Genomic DNA, 14,158 nt, shown 5'->3' with positions numbered 1-14,158 from the left:
AACCAAGACATTCCGCTTCAGCAACTTCAGACCAATACAAATTAATGAGGAAAATTGCATCAAAAGAAAAAAAAGTAAAACTAAAGAAACTTAATACACTTAACAGTGAAAGTAAATACAGTGCCTTCCAAAAGTATTCATCCCCCTTGGTGTTTGTCCTGTTTTGTCGCATTACAAGCTGGAATTAAAATGGAATTTTGGATGGTTAGCACCATTTGATTCTCCACAACTTTGTCTCTGACCTGTTTGAAGGCTCCTTTAATAAATAGAACTACCACAGTGAGAGCATAGTCAGTGACATTAATCGATAACATTTATTGTGATGTCTTAAAAAGAAATATAATTAGTGGTATTTTCTTCACAGAAATATCTGATCATTTTCCTATTTTTTTGTATCGTCGGTGATATCAAGTTCAGTGAAAAACCTAATTATGTGATGGTAAGACAATATACTGAGCAAAACATGATTTTTAAAGATAAAATAAACAATTTGAATATGGATGCAATACTTAATTGCAGTGATGCACAGAGTGTTTTCACAGTATTTCATAATCTGTATATGAATATGTATAATGAATGTTTCCCTTTGAAATCCGTTAAGATGAATTACAGAAACAGGAAACCTTGGCTTACAGCTGCACTTAAGAATTCTATTAAAACTAAGAATAAATTATATGTACGCTCAATTAAAAATGCAACTGTTTATAATGACAGTAACTATAAAGAATGTAAAAGGATGCTGAATAATTTATTTTAAAAAACCTGAACATAAGCATTAGATGAATTATTTAATGAAAATGTTAATAACTTGAAAAAATCATGGGCTGTTATTAAAGAACTTATTCATAAGAAACTATCTCAATTGCTACCAGATAAATTTGCCTTAAATGGGGAGGTACAGTGGTGCTTGAAAGTTTGTGAACCCTTTAGAATTTTCGATATTTCTGCATAAATATGACCTAAAACATCATCAGATTTTCACCCAAGTCCTAAAAGTAAATAACGAGAGCCCAGTTAAACAAATCAGACAAAAATATTATACTTGGTCATTTATTTATTGAGGAAAATGATCCAATATTACATATCTGTGAGTGGCAAAAGTATGTGAACCTCGAGGATTAGCAGTGAATTTGAAGGTGAAATTAGAGTCAGGTGTTTTCAATCAATGGGATGACAATCAGGTGTGAGTGAGCACCCTGTTTTATTTAAAGAACAGGGATCTATCAAAGTCTGATCTTCACAACACGTTTGTAGAAGTGTATCATGACACGAACAAAGAAGATTTCTGAGGACCTCAGAAAAAGCGTTGTTGATGCTCATCAGGCTGGAAAAGGTTACAAAACCATCTCTAAAGAGTTTGGACTCCACCAATCCACAGTCAGACAGATTGTGTACAAATGGAGGAAATTCAAGACCATTGTTACCCTCCTCAGGAGTGGTCAACCAACAAAGATCAGTCCAAGAGCAAGGCGTGTAATAGTCAGCGAGGTCACAAAGGACCCCAGGGTAACTTCTAAGCAACTGAAGGCCTTTCTCACATTGGCTAATGTTAATGTTCATGAGTCCACCATCAGGAGAACACTGAACAACAATGGTGTGCATGGCAGGGTTGCAAGGAGAAAGCCAGTGCTCTCCAAAAAGAGCATTGCTGCTTATCTGCAGTTTGCTAAAAATCATGTGGACAAGCCAGAAGGCTATTGGAAAAATGTTTTGTGAACAGATGAGACCAAAATAGAACTTTTTGGTTTAAATGAGAAGCGTTATGTTTGGAAAAAGGAAAACACTGCATTCCAGCATAAGAACCTTATCCCATCTGTGAAACATGGTGGTGGTAGTATCATGGTTTGGGCCATTTTTGCTGCATCTGGGCCAGGACGGCTTGCCATCATTGATGGAACAATGAATTCTGAATTATACCAGCGAATTCTAAAGGAAAATGTCAGGACATCTGTCCATAAACTGAATCTCAAGAGAAGGTGGGTCATGCAGCAAGACAACAGCCCTAAGCACACAAGTCGTTCTACCAAAGAATGGTTAAAGAAGAATAAAGTTAATGTTTTGGAATGGCCAAGTCAAAGTCCTGACCTTAATCCAATCGAAATGTTGTGGAAGGACCTGAAGCGAGCAGTTCATGTGAGGAAACCCACCAACATCCCAGAGTTGAAGCTGTTCTGTATGGAGGAATGGGCTAAAATTCCTCCAAGCTGGTGTGCAGGACTGATCAACAGTTACTGCAAACGTTTAGTTGCAGTTATTGCTGTACAAGGGGGTCACACCAGATACTGAAAGCAAAGGTTCACATACTTTTGCCACTCACAGATATGCCATTTTGGATCATTTTCCTCAATAAATAAATGACCAAGTATAATATTTTTGTCTCATTTGTTTAACTGGGTTCTCTTTATCTACTTTTAGGACTTGTGTGAAAATCTGATGATGTTTTAGGTCATATTTATGCAGAAATATCGAAAATTCTAAAGGGTTCACAAACTTTCAAGCACCACTGTAGTTTCTGATAAGAAACAAATTTGTAATGAATTTAACAACTTTTTTTTATTAATATTGGACCAAATCTTGCAAAAAAAAAACAATCCAGGATGTTTCTAAATCCCCTGTTTCTTATATTATAGAATGAAATCATTCATCCGTGTTTGTTGATCAAGTTACATCGGATGAAATATTAAGCATCATTAAATCTCTAACATTTTCTAGTCCAGGGTGGAGTGGTGTTCATGCTAAAGTTGTCAAGTCTACAGTTAATGTACATCTTCCTGTCTTATGTCATTTATTTAATCTGTCATTATTGCAAGGAGTTTTTCTTGATGAACTTAAAATAGCTCGAGTAACACCTTTGTTTAAAAGTGATAACAGTATGCTTGTAAATAATTATCGCCCTGTATCTATTTTACCATTGTTTTCTAAGGTGCCAGCATGTTTAATGTATAATCACTTATCATTTTTAAATAAGCACATGTTGTTATATGACTATCAGTTTGGTTTTCGTAAAAATCATGAAACAAATATAGCATTAATTGTACTTGTAAATAAAATTATGTCAGCAATGAATGAAGGTGAAATGGTTTTACAGTAGGTGTCTTCTTAGATTTAAGTAAGGCGTTTGACACTGTTGATCATTAAATATTATTGATGAAAATGTACAAATATGGAATTAGAGGTATAGCTTGTGATTGGTTTAAAAGTTATTTATTTAACAGGAAACAGTATGTTTCTTATAAGAATTTTGATTCACTTCAAAAAGTTATATTGTGCGGGGTCCTTCAGGGGTCAATTTTGGGACCATTATTATTTTTATTATATGTAAATGTATAATTTATGTTTCCTCTATATTATTCCCCATCCATTTTGCAGATGATACAAATATTTTATTACAGGTAGAAACCTTTCTGAGATGGTCAAGGTTATGAATGAAGAATTAAAGAAAATAATTGATTGGATGCATGTTAATGAGCTATCTCGCAATACAAAAAAAAAAAAAAACTCAGTACATGATTTTTAGTTGTAATAAGGCATTTCTGCCAGAAGAAGCAATACAGAAAAATTGTGAAAAAATAATCATTTAAATTTTGGGGTGTTATTCTGGACTCTAGAATGAAATGGAATGATCATATACAGTTCATTAAAGACAAAGTTGTGAAATGTTTGGGGATATTATAAAAGGCTAAAAAGATGCTGCAGCAATCAGCCTTTCTTACATTATATTACTGTTGTATATATCCATATATCACATATTGTATCGAAGTATGGGGAGATGCATGTGATAAGTACTTGTCCTCATTATTTAAATTACAAAAATGTTGTGTACGCCTCATTAAATCTGTCCCTTTTCACACACCAACTACACCACTGTATTTATCTTTAGAAATGCTGACTTTGAAAAAGGTATACATTTATAAATTAGCTTCATCATCATCTGTCATCCGGCGGGCCGGTGACTTGGTAAGATATCCTATCCCAGACCCGCTGGTCGAGCATAGCTGCTCTGAGTTGTTCTTCCTTCAACCCTGTCTCTCGCTCGAGGACCGTTTTCGGGGTGGTACGTGGTCGACCGACTTTGCTCTTTGCCTCAGGCTCCCACAAGAGAACTTGTGCAGCAGGTTGATCGTGACGAAACACATGGCTGCACAATGCCAGACGGCGTTTGGCGATTATGGTCGAGAGGCGTGGTAGGGAACCGTACAGGCGGTCGTTTGTCCAATGGTCCTGCCAGCTGACGTTGAACACTCTGCGGAGCATGCGGGTGTACATGCCATCCAAGGATTGCTCTTGTGCTCTCATTAGAGACCAAGACTCGGATCCATAGAGAAGAATGGATTCGACTGAGGCCTTGAACACTCTGACCTTTGTGTCCCTAGACAGCGGGGCAGCCCACACCTTGATTAGAGAATTTAGGGTGCCCCAGGCTTTGGCCTTTCTGGAGTTGATGTCATGAGCAGTGTTCATGCAACTGCCAAGGTATTTGAAGTCGTCCACCTTCTCGATAGTAGAGTTGTCAAGCGCGTGGAGAGATTGGTCCGTAGAGGAATTTATATGCATCCATTTGGTTTTGCATGCATTCAACTGAAGGCCAACTGATTTAGCAGCCAGTTCTACTCGGTGGAGAAGATCCTCGCCCGAATTCACAGAGTCCTCGAGAAGAGCAATGTCATCAGCGAAGTCGAGATCGGATAGATGGACAGCAAGGTGGTGAGAACTTCTACGGCATTTAAGAGTGAGCCCATTATCCATGTGAAGGGCTAAATGCAAGGCATAATCAAGAACAATGATGAAGAGCAGAGGAGCTAGGGGGTCTCCTTGAAGGACGCGTGAGTTGATAGAAAACTCCTCAGTTACACCATCAGGAGTTATAACCACGGCAGTGTTATCGATATACATTGTCCTGATTGCCTCGACCATGCTAAGTGGGACGCCATATGCTTGTAGAATGGAAAACATTGTGTCGCATCTGATGGAATCAAAAGCCTTCTTAAAGTCCAAAAAGACTATCACACCTTCTTTATGGTGGTTCATGAGCTCTTCGATAATGCGCCGGAGGGCTAAGATGTGAGTGCTAGTAGAATGCAGTTGACGGAAGCCATTTTGGTTTGGGTGCAAGAAGTTATCCATTACCGGCCTCAACCTATTGAGTAACAGTCGGTTATACACTTTAGAGGCGATCTGAGCTAGACTAATTCCCCTGTAGTTGTCAGGCAACGTCAGGTTGCCTTTCTTAGGGAAAGGGACGATGCCTGCTAGACCCCATTCCTTGGGCCTGTTGCCTGCAAGGGTTTCATTGCAGAACATGAAGAGGAAGTTGTGGATGTTTGGGAGCTTCCATAGCTCAACAGGGAGACCATCCATCCCAGGAGCGTGACCAGATTTCATCTCGTCAACAGCAGAGTTAACTTCATTACGGCCGAACGGCCCAGTGAAGATTTGCTCATTGAGTTCAAAGGTTTGGATGAGCTCAGTTGGCCTTTCTGGTGTAGGGCTATCAGGTGATAACACACATTGAAAATGGTCCTTCCAGAGCTTCAAACGATCTTTGCCTTGGATGAATACTGGGTTTGGAGATTTGTTGGATAACTTCTTCACTAGGTTCCACGCACTTTTTGTGTCCGTCAAGGTGTTACTGGAGTCGAACCGGTCAAGGATGGCTCGGATTCTTAATTCTTCCTGCATAACGTACATAGAACAAAGGGAAGCCTGGGCAGCTTGAGTAAGCTGAACGCTGGCTTTAATAGCGACATGGCGTGCCTCCGCCACCGCAGGGCAGTAGGAAAGTGGTGACTTTTTGGGATGTTCTTTGGGTAGAAGGGACGACCCCACTTTATTACAGACTCCCACGAAGGACGAATAAGATTGGTCTTCTTCAGGAAGGCTTCGGAATTCTTCGGATATTAAAGCATCGACAGAGGAGGTGAGATTTGGGTTGGAAATCAAGGAAGACCAGTTGAGCTGTTTCATTCGCGGGCGCCTGGTTGAACGGACACTCAATTTGGTAGACACAGTAACAATTCTGTGATCACTGCCAACAGGATTGGATGATGAGTGTGCTTGAGAGTCTCTAAGGCTGTTTCACCAGCGCTTACATACGACATAGAATGAAGTCGATTTGAGAGAGATCACCTCTCGGGGACCTATGAGTCCAGAGTTTACGCCTGGGCTTTTGGAAACAAGTGTTAGCAATGATAAGACTGTGCTCGCAAGCAAATTTGGTCAATAGCTCCCCTTTCCGATTATCACTCATGTGATATGAATGTCATGCCGCGACATGGGCATTGAAGTCGCCCCCAATCGCAAGGAAAGCATGTGCCGGTATAAAGGCAACTGCCTCATGCAAAGAGCGGTAGAACTGTGTGACTTCCTCCTCGGGGGAAACGTTATGAGGCGAATAGCATGACACAACATTGAGCCTTGGATTGCCTTTGAAAACAGCGATAATAATTTATTTATGCCTGTCGTCATGAGATGTCTGACAGGCATAAATAAATTAGCTTTATTTATGTTTAAAATATCAAACAAAAGTTTGCCTGATTGTGTTGCGAAGTTATTTGTGAGAAATAGTGACATCCATCACCACGTAACACGACAATTCCATAAATTGCATGTTCCATTTAGGAAGTTAACCAGTGTAAAAAAATCAGTCAAATTTTTTGGTGTTAAAGTGTGGAACATATTAATTGGCAAAATGGATACCAACTGCTCTACAAACGTAACCTTAAAAAATATTTGTTATTTAACGAAGTAATCGACTAATACGTTAAACGAAATAGCAATTGTGGGCAGCACGGTGGTGTAGTGGTTAGCGCTGTCGCCTCACAGCAAGAAGGTCCTGGGTTCGAGCCCCGGGGCCGGCGAGGGCCTTTCTGTGTGGAGTTTGCATGTTCTCCCCGTGTCCGCATGGGTTTCCTCCGGGTGCTCCGGTTTCCCCCACAGTCCAAAGACATGCAGGTTAGGTTAACTGGTGACTCTAAATTGACCGTAGGTGTGAGTGTGAATGGTTGTCTGTGTCTATGTGTGATGACCTGGCGACTTGTCCAGGGTGTACCCCGCCTTTCGCCCGTAGTCAGCTGGGATAGGCTCCAGCTTGCCTGTGACCCTGTAGAAGGATAAAGTGGCTAGAGATGATGAGATTTTTTTTTTTTTTTTTGTGTGTGTGTGTGTGTGTGTGTGTGTGAATATTTTGTTGTTGTAATGTTGTATTTTTCCATTGTTTTTTTATTTTCTTGTTCTTTTTTTGCTGTTTTGCTATATTTTCTCCTGCAGCCTCTGTTGTGTTGAAAATGGTCTTTATGTTAATAAATATCGGACACATACGCCATTAGGTGTCTAGTCCTCGTTGTCAAGAATCTTGTACATATCTTTTGGTATTATATATGTATTCTTGACAATAAAAATGAATTGAATTGACGTGACAGATGTAACCAGATAACTGTTTGACATATCAAGTTTGATACTGGATGGTAACTCTATTGTAATGCTGTAAAGTGAAAGCGCTGGTTCACTGCTGTCCACCAGGAACCCAGCAGAGTCGCACCATAATAAATATCATGGTGTTGTTTCTGGCGCATGGCATGCAGTGTCAAAGAAAGGAATAAATACATATAAATACGTATCTCATTATTGGTCTTATGGTCACAAGACAATACAGCAATTTATTTAGGTGAAATACAGTACACCAGGGGTTCTCAACCTTTTCAACTTCAAGGCCCATCTACTCATCCTTGTAACAAGTTGGGGCCCATTGAAAAAGATCCCCAATTATTTTGGCTCATCTATTCTATTAGAATCTAATAAACTATTGTAAAGTGTATTAATGGGATGCAACATCACTCCCTGTTACAGACAGAAGTCCAGGAATTAAATAAATGCAGTAAAAACAAACTGTTTTTAATTGTAGGTATTGTATTTAAAACTGTACGGATGTCCCAGAAGCCAAACCATGCATGCAGGTCATTCTCAGCCAAAAGGGATTAATGATCCAAAAGTGGAGTCTGGTCCATTAACACAAGAACTTATTGCCATGTTTGTGTTCAGAAAACAAGCAAGTTATTAAAACCAAGAAGTGGATATAGAAACCACTCAGTGGGATTAGATCCTTACACACTAACAAAGAAGGATTTTTCCTATGAGTTGGAAAATTATCCATATGTTGAGTTCTCCGACATCTCAAACTACCTGGTGCTGCAGACATCGTTCTACACGGACACACAGATGAAAACCTGGAAGAGCATGGAGGAGAACAACTTTTTATATGTGCCTGGGTTAAAGATCTGGGGATCAGGACACTACAAAATAGACTTCTAGTTTCTAAGTGCAGGAAGAGTGTTTATTAGCAGGTGTGATATTTACAAAAGCAAAGCAGTGTATTTAAACAGCGTTATAAACAGGGCTAGAAACAAATGTGACAGCGATAATGATAATACTTCACAAAGCCTCTGTGAAAACAGCGTCCGTATCTGTGCATGCTGATTGCACTCAAATCAGTATCAGATGTTTCCCAGAATGACTAGGTCCCAAGAGCATGCACAACATGCTCCGTGAATGCGCACAGCTGCTCAAGCTGCGCCAGGCTTAAGCACGCAAAGGTGTGACAGTTCACCTACCACATGACCACAACTTTTAGTTCACATGTATATTGCCACCAAAATGCCTCATTTTCATCGATAACTCATCACAAAGTATCGCAAGCTGTAGTGTGACCGTAGCTTCATGAGGTGGATGTCACGTCAGATGCAACCCAGCAATTGTACCTAACTACAAGTAAAAAACTAGAAAAGCACTCGGAGAGCGCAGACCTCCACCAAGAATCCTTTAAAAAATTCCGGGATCCAGAAGGTGGTCCGGATCACCGCCAAAATTTAATGGATTGTTACTTGTGCCCAGTCACACCTCTGGAAAAAATTTCAGAGCAATCCGTTCATAACTTTTCCCGTAATGTTGCTAACAGACAAACCAACCAACCAATAAACAAACAAACCAACCCTACCGAAAACATAACCTCCTTGGTGGAGGTAATTAAATTCAAAATTCAAAATTGCGGACCACTAGATGGTGCTTTGCAGCCCAGTGGTTGAGAAGCACTGCACTATGCTACACAGCTCAATGGTTTATTCATGGTGCTGTAATATTTTATTCAGGTTGATTTTGTGCCCTTGAAAATGTTTTGCTCATGCACTCGTCAGGAGCTCTGCTTTTAAGCAATGCTTAAATATATCTATATTAATTCCAATTTTTTCTTACTTTTGAAGATAATTTAAAAAAAAAAACATGACTTGTCATGTTACTTAGAAATCGGAAAGTGTAAAGTCCTTTCTGACTTGGTTCTTGCTCAACCTGACTAGAAGTTGGCGTACTCCTAGTCCTTACAGGGAGAAAGCACAAGCTACTACTGTATATGACAATAAAGGCTTTCTTCTTCTTCTTCTTCTTCTTCTTCTTCTTCTTCTTCTTCACATTACTGGATTTCCTGACATGAAAAGATTGACTGTATTCTTATCTTCAAAAAATCAATTCAGTTCCATAAATCTCACATTTCTATTGATCAAAATCTATGCTTGTCTGTACGTTTCTCTGTGGCACTACTTTCACACCCTGCTGGTCAGAGCGCTTTTTGTGTAGATCTTCAGGGTCTCAGCTCCAACTATGCCAGTATTTAACATTCATTTTAGCAAGGACGATTGGCTCGACCTCAATCCAGGAATATAGCTAGCAGTAATTGGAACTCATAACCTGACCTCAATCTGCTGCTTGGAGCCATTTTTGTGTTGCATGATGTTTGCCAATGTTGAGGGTTCCACATCAAACTGTGTTCTGTTTGTAGGTGGCGTTTCACATCCAGCCTTACCGAGAGCGGACAGACCTCAGCGTGCATGACAACATCAAATACATCATTGACAAGTAGGTTAAATCTGAGTCACAGCACAGGCTTTTGAAGGTCAGATAATTCTGACTCATAACCTTTCAGCTGAGCAGCAGTATTTTTATTACCTCTGCCAAGGAGTTTGTTTTTGGTCTGGTCTTTTTGTCTGAATCTAAGCAGGATTGTATAAAACATACTGCCCCAATTTCCGTGAAACTTGGTGGAAGGTTGTAGCATGGGGCAAGGAAGATTAAAGTAAAATTTGGAGCAGATCCGAGTCACAGGATGCAAGATACAGCATTTGATAGAGCCTTGGTGGAGGGCTTGGTCCACTCTCCAGCCACTGGGGGTGCATAAGCATACTCTTGGTGCCGGTCCCAAGCCCGGATAAATTGGAGAGGGTTGTGTCAGGAAGGGCATCTGGCATAAAACTGTGCCAAATCTAACATGCAGAATGAAAAGAGAAATACCATACCAGATCGGTCGGGGCCCGGGTTAACAACGACCGCCTCTGGTACTGTTGGTCAACAGGGTGCCAGTGGAAAGTGTGCTACTGTTGCGTCAAAACGGAGAAGGACAAAGAGAGGGGGGAGGCGTGTTAGGAGAGAGCGTGAAAGATGGAGGGGAAGGAGCTTAGAATTGAGGGTAGGAACACTGAATTGACTGGCAGAGCAAGAGAGTTAGTAGGTATGATGGAAAGAAGGAAGTTGGACATTTTGTGTGTGCAGGAGACGAGGTGGAAAGGATGCAAGTTGTTTTATTATGGAGTCAATGGAAAGAGAAATGGTGTTGGTATTGTTTTGAGGGGAGAGTTGGTCAACAGTATGATTGATGTGAAGAGGGTGTCAGATAGAGTGATAGGCATGAAGTTGGAGATTCAAGGAGTGGTAATCAATGTTGTGTGTGCATACGCCCCACAGGTTGGATGTGAGACTGAAGAGAAAGAGTCTTTCTGGGAAAAGATGGATGAAGTGGTAGAAAGTATACCGAGGGAGGAGCGCGTGCTGATAGGAGCAGATTTCAATGGACATGTTGGCGAGGGGGTGGCACGTTGGTGTAGTGGTTAGCGCTGTCGCCTCACAGCAAGAAGGTCCGGGTTAAAGCCCCGTGGCCAGCGAGGGCCTTTTTGTGCGGAGTTTGCATGTTTTCCCCATGTCCGCGTGGGTTTCCTTCGGGTGCTCCGGTTTCCCCCACAGTCCAAAGACATGTAGGTTAGGTTAACTGGTGACTGTAAATTGACCGTAGGTGTGAATGTGAGTGTGAATGGTTGTCTGTGTCTATGTGTCAGCCCTGGATGACCTGGCAACTTGCCCAGGGTGTACCCCGCCTTTCGCCCGTAGTCAGCTGGGATAGGCTCCAGCTTGCCTGCGACCTTGTAGAACAAGATAAAGTGGCTAGAGATAATGAGATGAGATGAGATGTTGGCGAGGGAAACAGAGGAGATGAGGACGTGATGGGCAGATATGGTGAAAGAGAGAGAAATGTGGAAGGGCAAATGGTGGTTGATTTTTCAAAGAGGATGAATTTGGCAATAGTCAATACATACCTCGAGAAGAAAGAGCAGCACAGGATGACGTTTAAGAGTGGAGGAAGATCTACACAGGTGGACTACATACTCTGCAGAAGGGGTAACCTGAAGGAGATTGGAGACTGTAAAGTGATGGCAGGGGAGAGTGTAGTTAGACAACATCAAGTGGTCGTGTGCAGGATGAGCTTGAAAGTGAAAAAGAGGAAGCGTGAAATAGTGGAGCCAAAGATTCATCTCATTATCTCTAGCCGCTTTATCCTTCTACAGGGTCGCAGGCAAGCTGGAGCCTATCTCAGCTGACTACAGGCGAAAGGCGGGGTACACCCTGGACAAGTCGCCAGGTCATCACAGGGCTGACACATAGACACAGACAACCATTCACACTCACATCTACAGTCAATTTAGAGTCACCAGTTAACCTAACCTGCATGTCTTTGGACTGTGGGGGAAACCGGAGCACCCGGAGGAAACCCACGCGGACATGGGGAGAACATGCAAACTCCGCACAGAAAGGCCCTCGCTGGCCACGGGGCTCAAACCCGGACCTTCTTGCTGTGAGGCGACAGCACTAACCACTACACCACCGTGCCGCCCCGAGCCAAAGATTAAGTGGTGGAAACTAAAAGAGGTTGAAAATCAGAAGGAGTTTAGGGAAGAAATGAGACGAGCATTGAGTGGTCATGGAAGTCTGCCAGAAGATTGGAATACTACTGCTGTACTAGTAAGAGAGGCAGCAAGGAAGTGTTAGGGTGGTCATCGGGAAGGAGGAAGGAAGACAAGGAGACATGGTGGGGGAACAAAGAAGTGCAGGAAATTATAAAAGAGAAGAGGCTAGCAAAGAAGAATTGGGACGATCAGAGAGACGAGGAAAGCAGGCGGTTATACAGAGAGACGAGACAGGAGGCAAAAAGAGCAGTAGCGAAGGCGAAAGCAGATGCATACCAGGAGTTGTACGAAAGACTGGAGACCAAAGAAGGAGAGAAAGACCTGTACAGACTAGCTAGGCAGAGAAATAGGGAAGCGAGGGATGTACAGCAGGTAAGAATGATGAAGGATGTACTGTAAATGGAAATGTGCTGACAAACAAAGAGAGTGTATTAAGAAGGTGGAAAGAGTACTTTGAGGATTTATTAAATGAGGAGAATCCAAGAAAGAAAAGGTCAGATTCATTAGAGACAGCAAATCAGGAAGCAGAGTTGGTTAGTAAGGATGAGGTGAGGGCAGCCATGAAAAGAATGAAGACTGGGAAAGCAGTCGGACCAGATGGTATCCTGATTGAGGCTTGGAGATGTTTGGGTGAGAAGGCTGTGGAGTTCCTAACAAGATTGTTTAATAAGGTCCTAGAGAATGAGAAAATGCCAAATGAATGGAGAAAGAGTGTGCTAGTCCCAATATACAAGAATAAGGGAGATGTACAGAGCTGCAGTAATTACAGAGGAATAAAATTGTTGAGCCACACCATGAAGCTATGGGAAAGGGTATTGGAGGCGAGACTGAAAAGAGAGGTAGCAATCTGTGAACAGCAGTACGGGTTTATGCCAAGGAAGAGCACGTCGGATGCAATTTTTGCTTTAAGAATGTTAATGGAGAAGTACAGAGAAGGCCAGAGAAAGCTACATTGTGTGTTTGTAGACCTGGAGAAGGCATACGATAGAGTGCCGAGAGATGAGTTATGGTATTGTATGAGAAAGAGTGGAGTGAATGAGAAGTATATTAGAGTGGTGCAAGACATGTATGAGAACAGTGAAACAGCAGTGAGGTGTGCAGTTGGAACAACTGAATGGTTCAAGGTGAAGGTGGGACTCCATCTAGGATCTGCTTTGAGTCCTTTTGTGTTTGCCACAGTGATGGATAGCTTGACGGACGAAGTGAGGCAAGAGTCACCATGGAACATGATGTTTGCGGATGATATTGTGATATGTGGTGAAAGTAGAAAGGAGGATTAGTTGGGTTTGGAGAGATGGAGGTATGCATTGGAACGAAGAGGAATGAAGGTGAGCAGTAGCAAAACAGAATACATGTGCATCAGTGAGAATGGGGATGAGAGTGTAGTGAAGATGCAAGAAGTAGATGTAAAGAAAGTTGGTGAATTCAAGTACCTGGCATCAACTGTGCAGGAAAATGGGGGCTGCGATAGTGAGGTGAGAAAGCGAGTGCAGGCAGGGTGGAGCAGTTGGAGAAGGATTTCAGGAGTCATTTGTGATAGGAAAGTCCCAGCAAAAGTGAAAAATAAGATGTATAAGACAGTAGTGAGACCAGCTGTGATGTATGGATTGGAGACCGTACCCTTAACGAAGAGACAGGAGGCAAAGTTGAAGGTGGCGGAGCTGAGGATGTTAAGGTTTGCAATGGGAGTGACGAGGTTGGACAGGATAAGGAACGAGCACATCAGAGGGACAGCACATGTGGAGAGCTTGGGAATTAAGCTAAGAGAGATGAGACTGAGATGGTATGGGCACATCCTGAGAATAGATGCAGAGCATGTTGGAAGGAGAATGTTGAGGACGGAGCTGCCAGGCAAACAAAAACGAGGAAGGCCAAAGAGGAGATACATGGATGTGGTGAGAGAGGACATGAAAGTGGCAGGTGTGGTAGAGAAGGATGCTGAAGACAGGGAGCAATGGAGACAAAAGATCCACTGTGGCGACCCCTAATCGGGAGCAGCCAGAAGAAGAACCTTTCAGCTGAGCAGCAGTATTTTTATTACCTCTGCCAAGGACTTTGTTTTTGGTCTGTTTTTTTTTTGTCTGAATCTAAGCAGGATTGTA

The 14,158-nt window shown here is 41.9% G+C and overlaps 1 protein-coding gene across 1 annotated transcript in view; it reads left to right on the top strand.

The window, feature by feature from the left end:
• maneal (mannosidase endo-alpha like) overlaps window positions 1–14,158 on the top strand; it is a 30,504-nt gene that overhangs the window by 13,200 nt on the left and 3,146 nt on the right. The window contains exon 3 of the mRNA XM_060904059.1: window positions 9,824–9,900. Within this exon, the coding sequence (XP_060760042.1) occupies window positions 9,824–9,900 (77 nt within the window). The remainder of the gene's footprint in view (window positions 1–9,823; window positions 9,901–14,158) is intronic.

The sequence above is a fragment of the Neoarius graeffei genome, chromosome 22 (assembly GCF_027579695.1).
Source record: "Neoarius graeffei isolate fNeoGra1 chromosome 22, fNeoGra1.pri, whole genome shotgun sequence".
Classification (NCBI taxonomy): Eukaryota; Metazoa; Chordata; class Actinopteri; order Siluriformes; family Ariidae; genus Neoarius; species Neoarius graeffei.
Note: the sequence above shows the minus strand (reverse complement) of the source record. Positions and strands in the feature narration are given on the sequence as shown.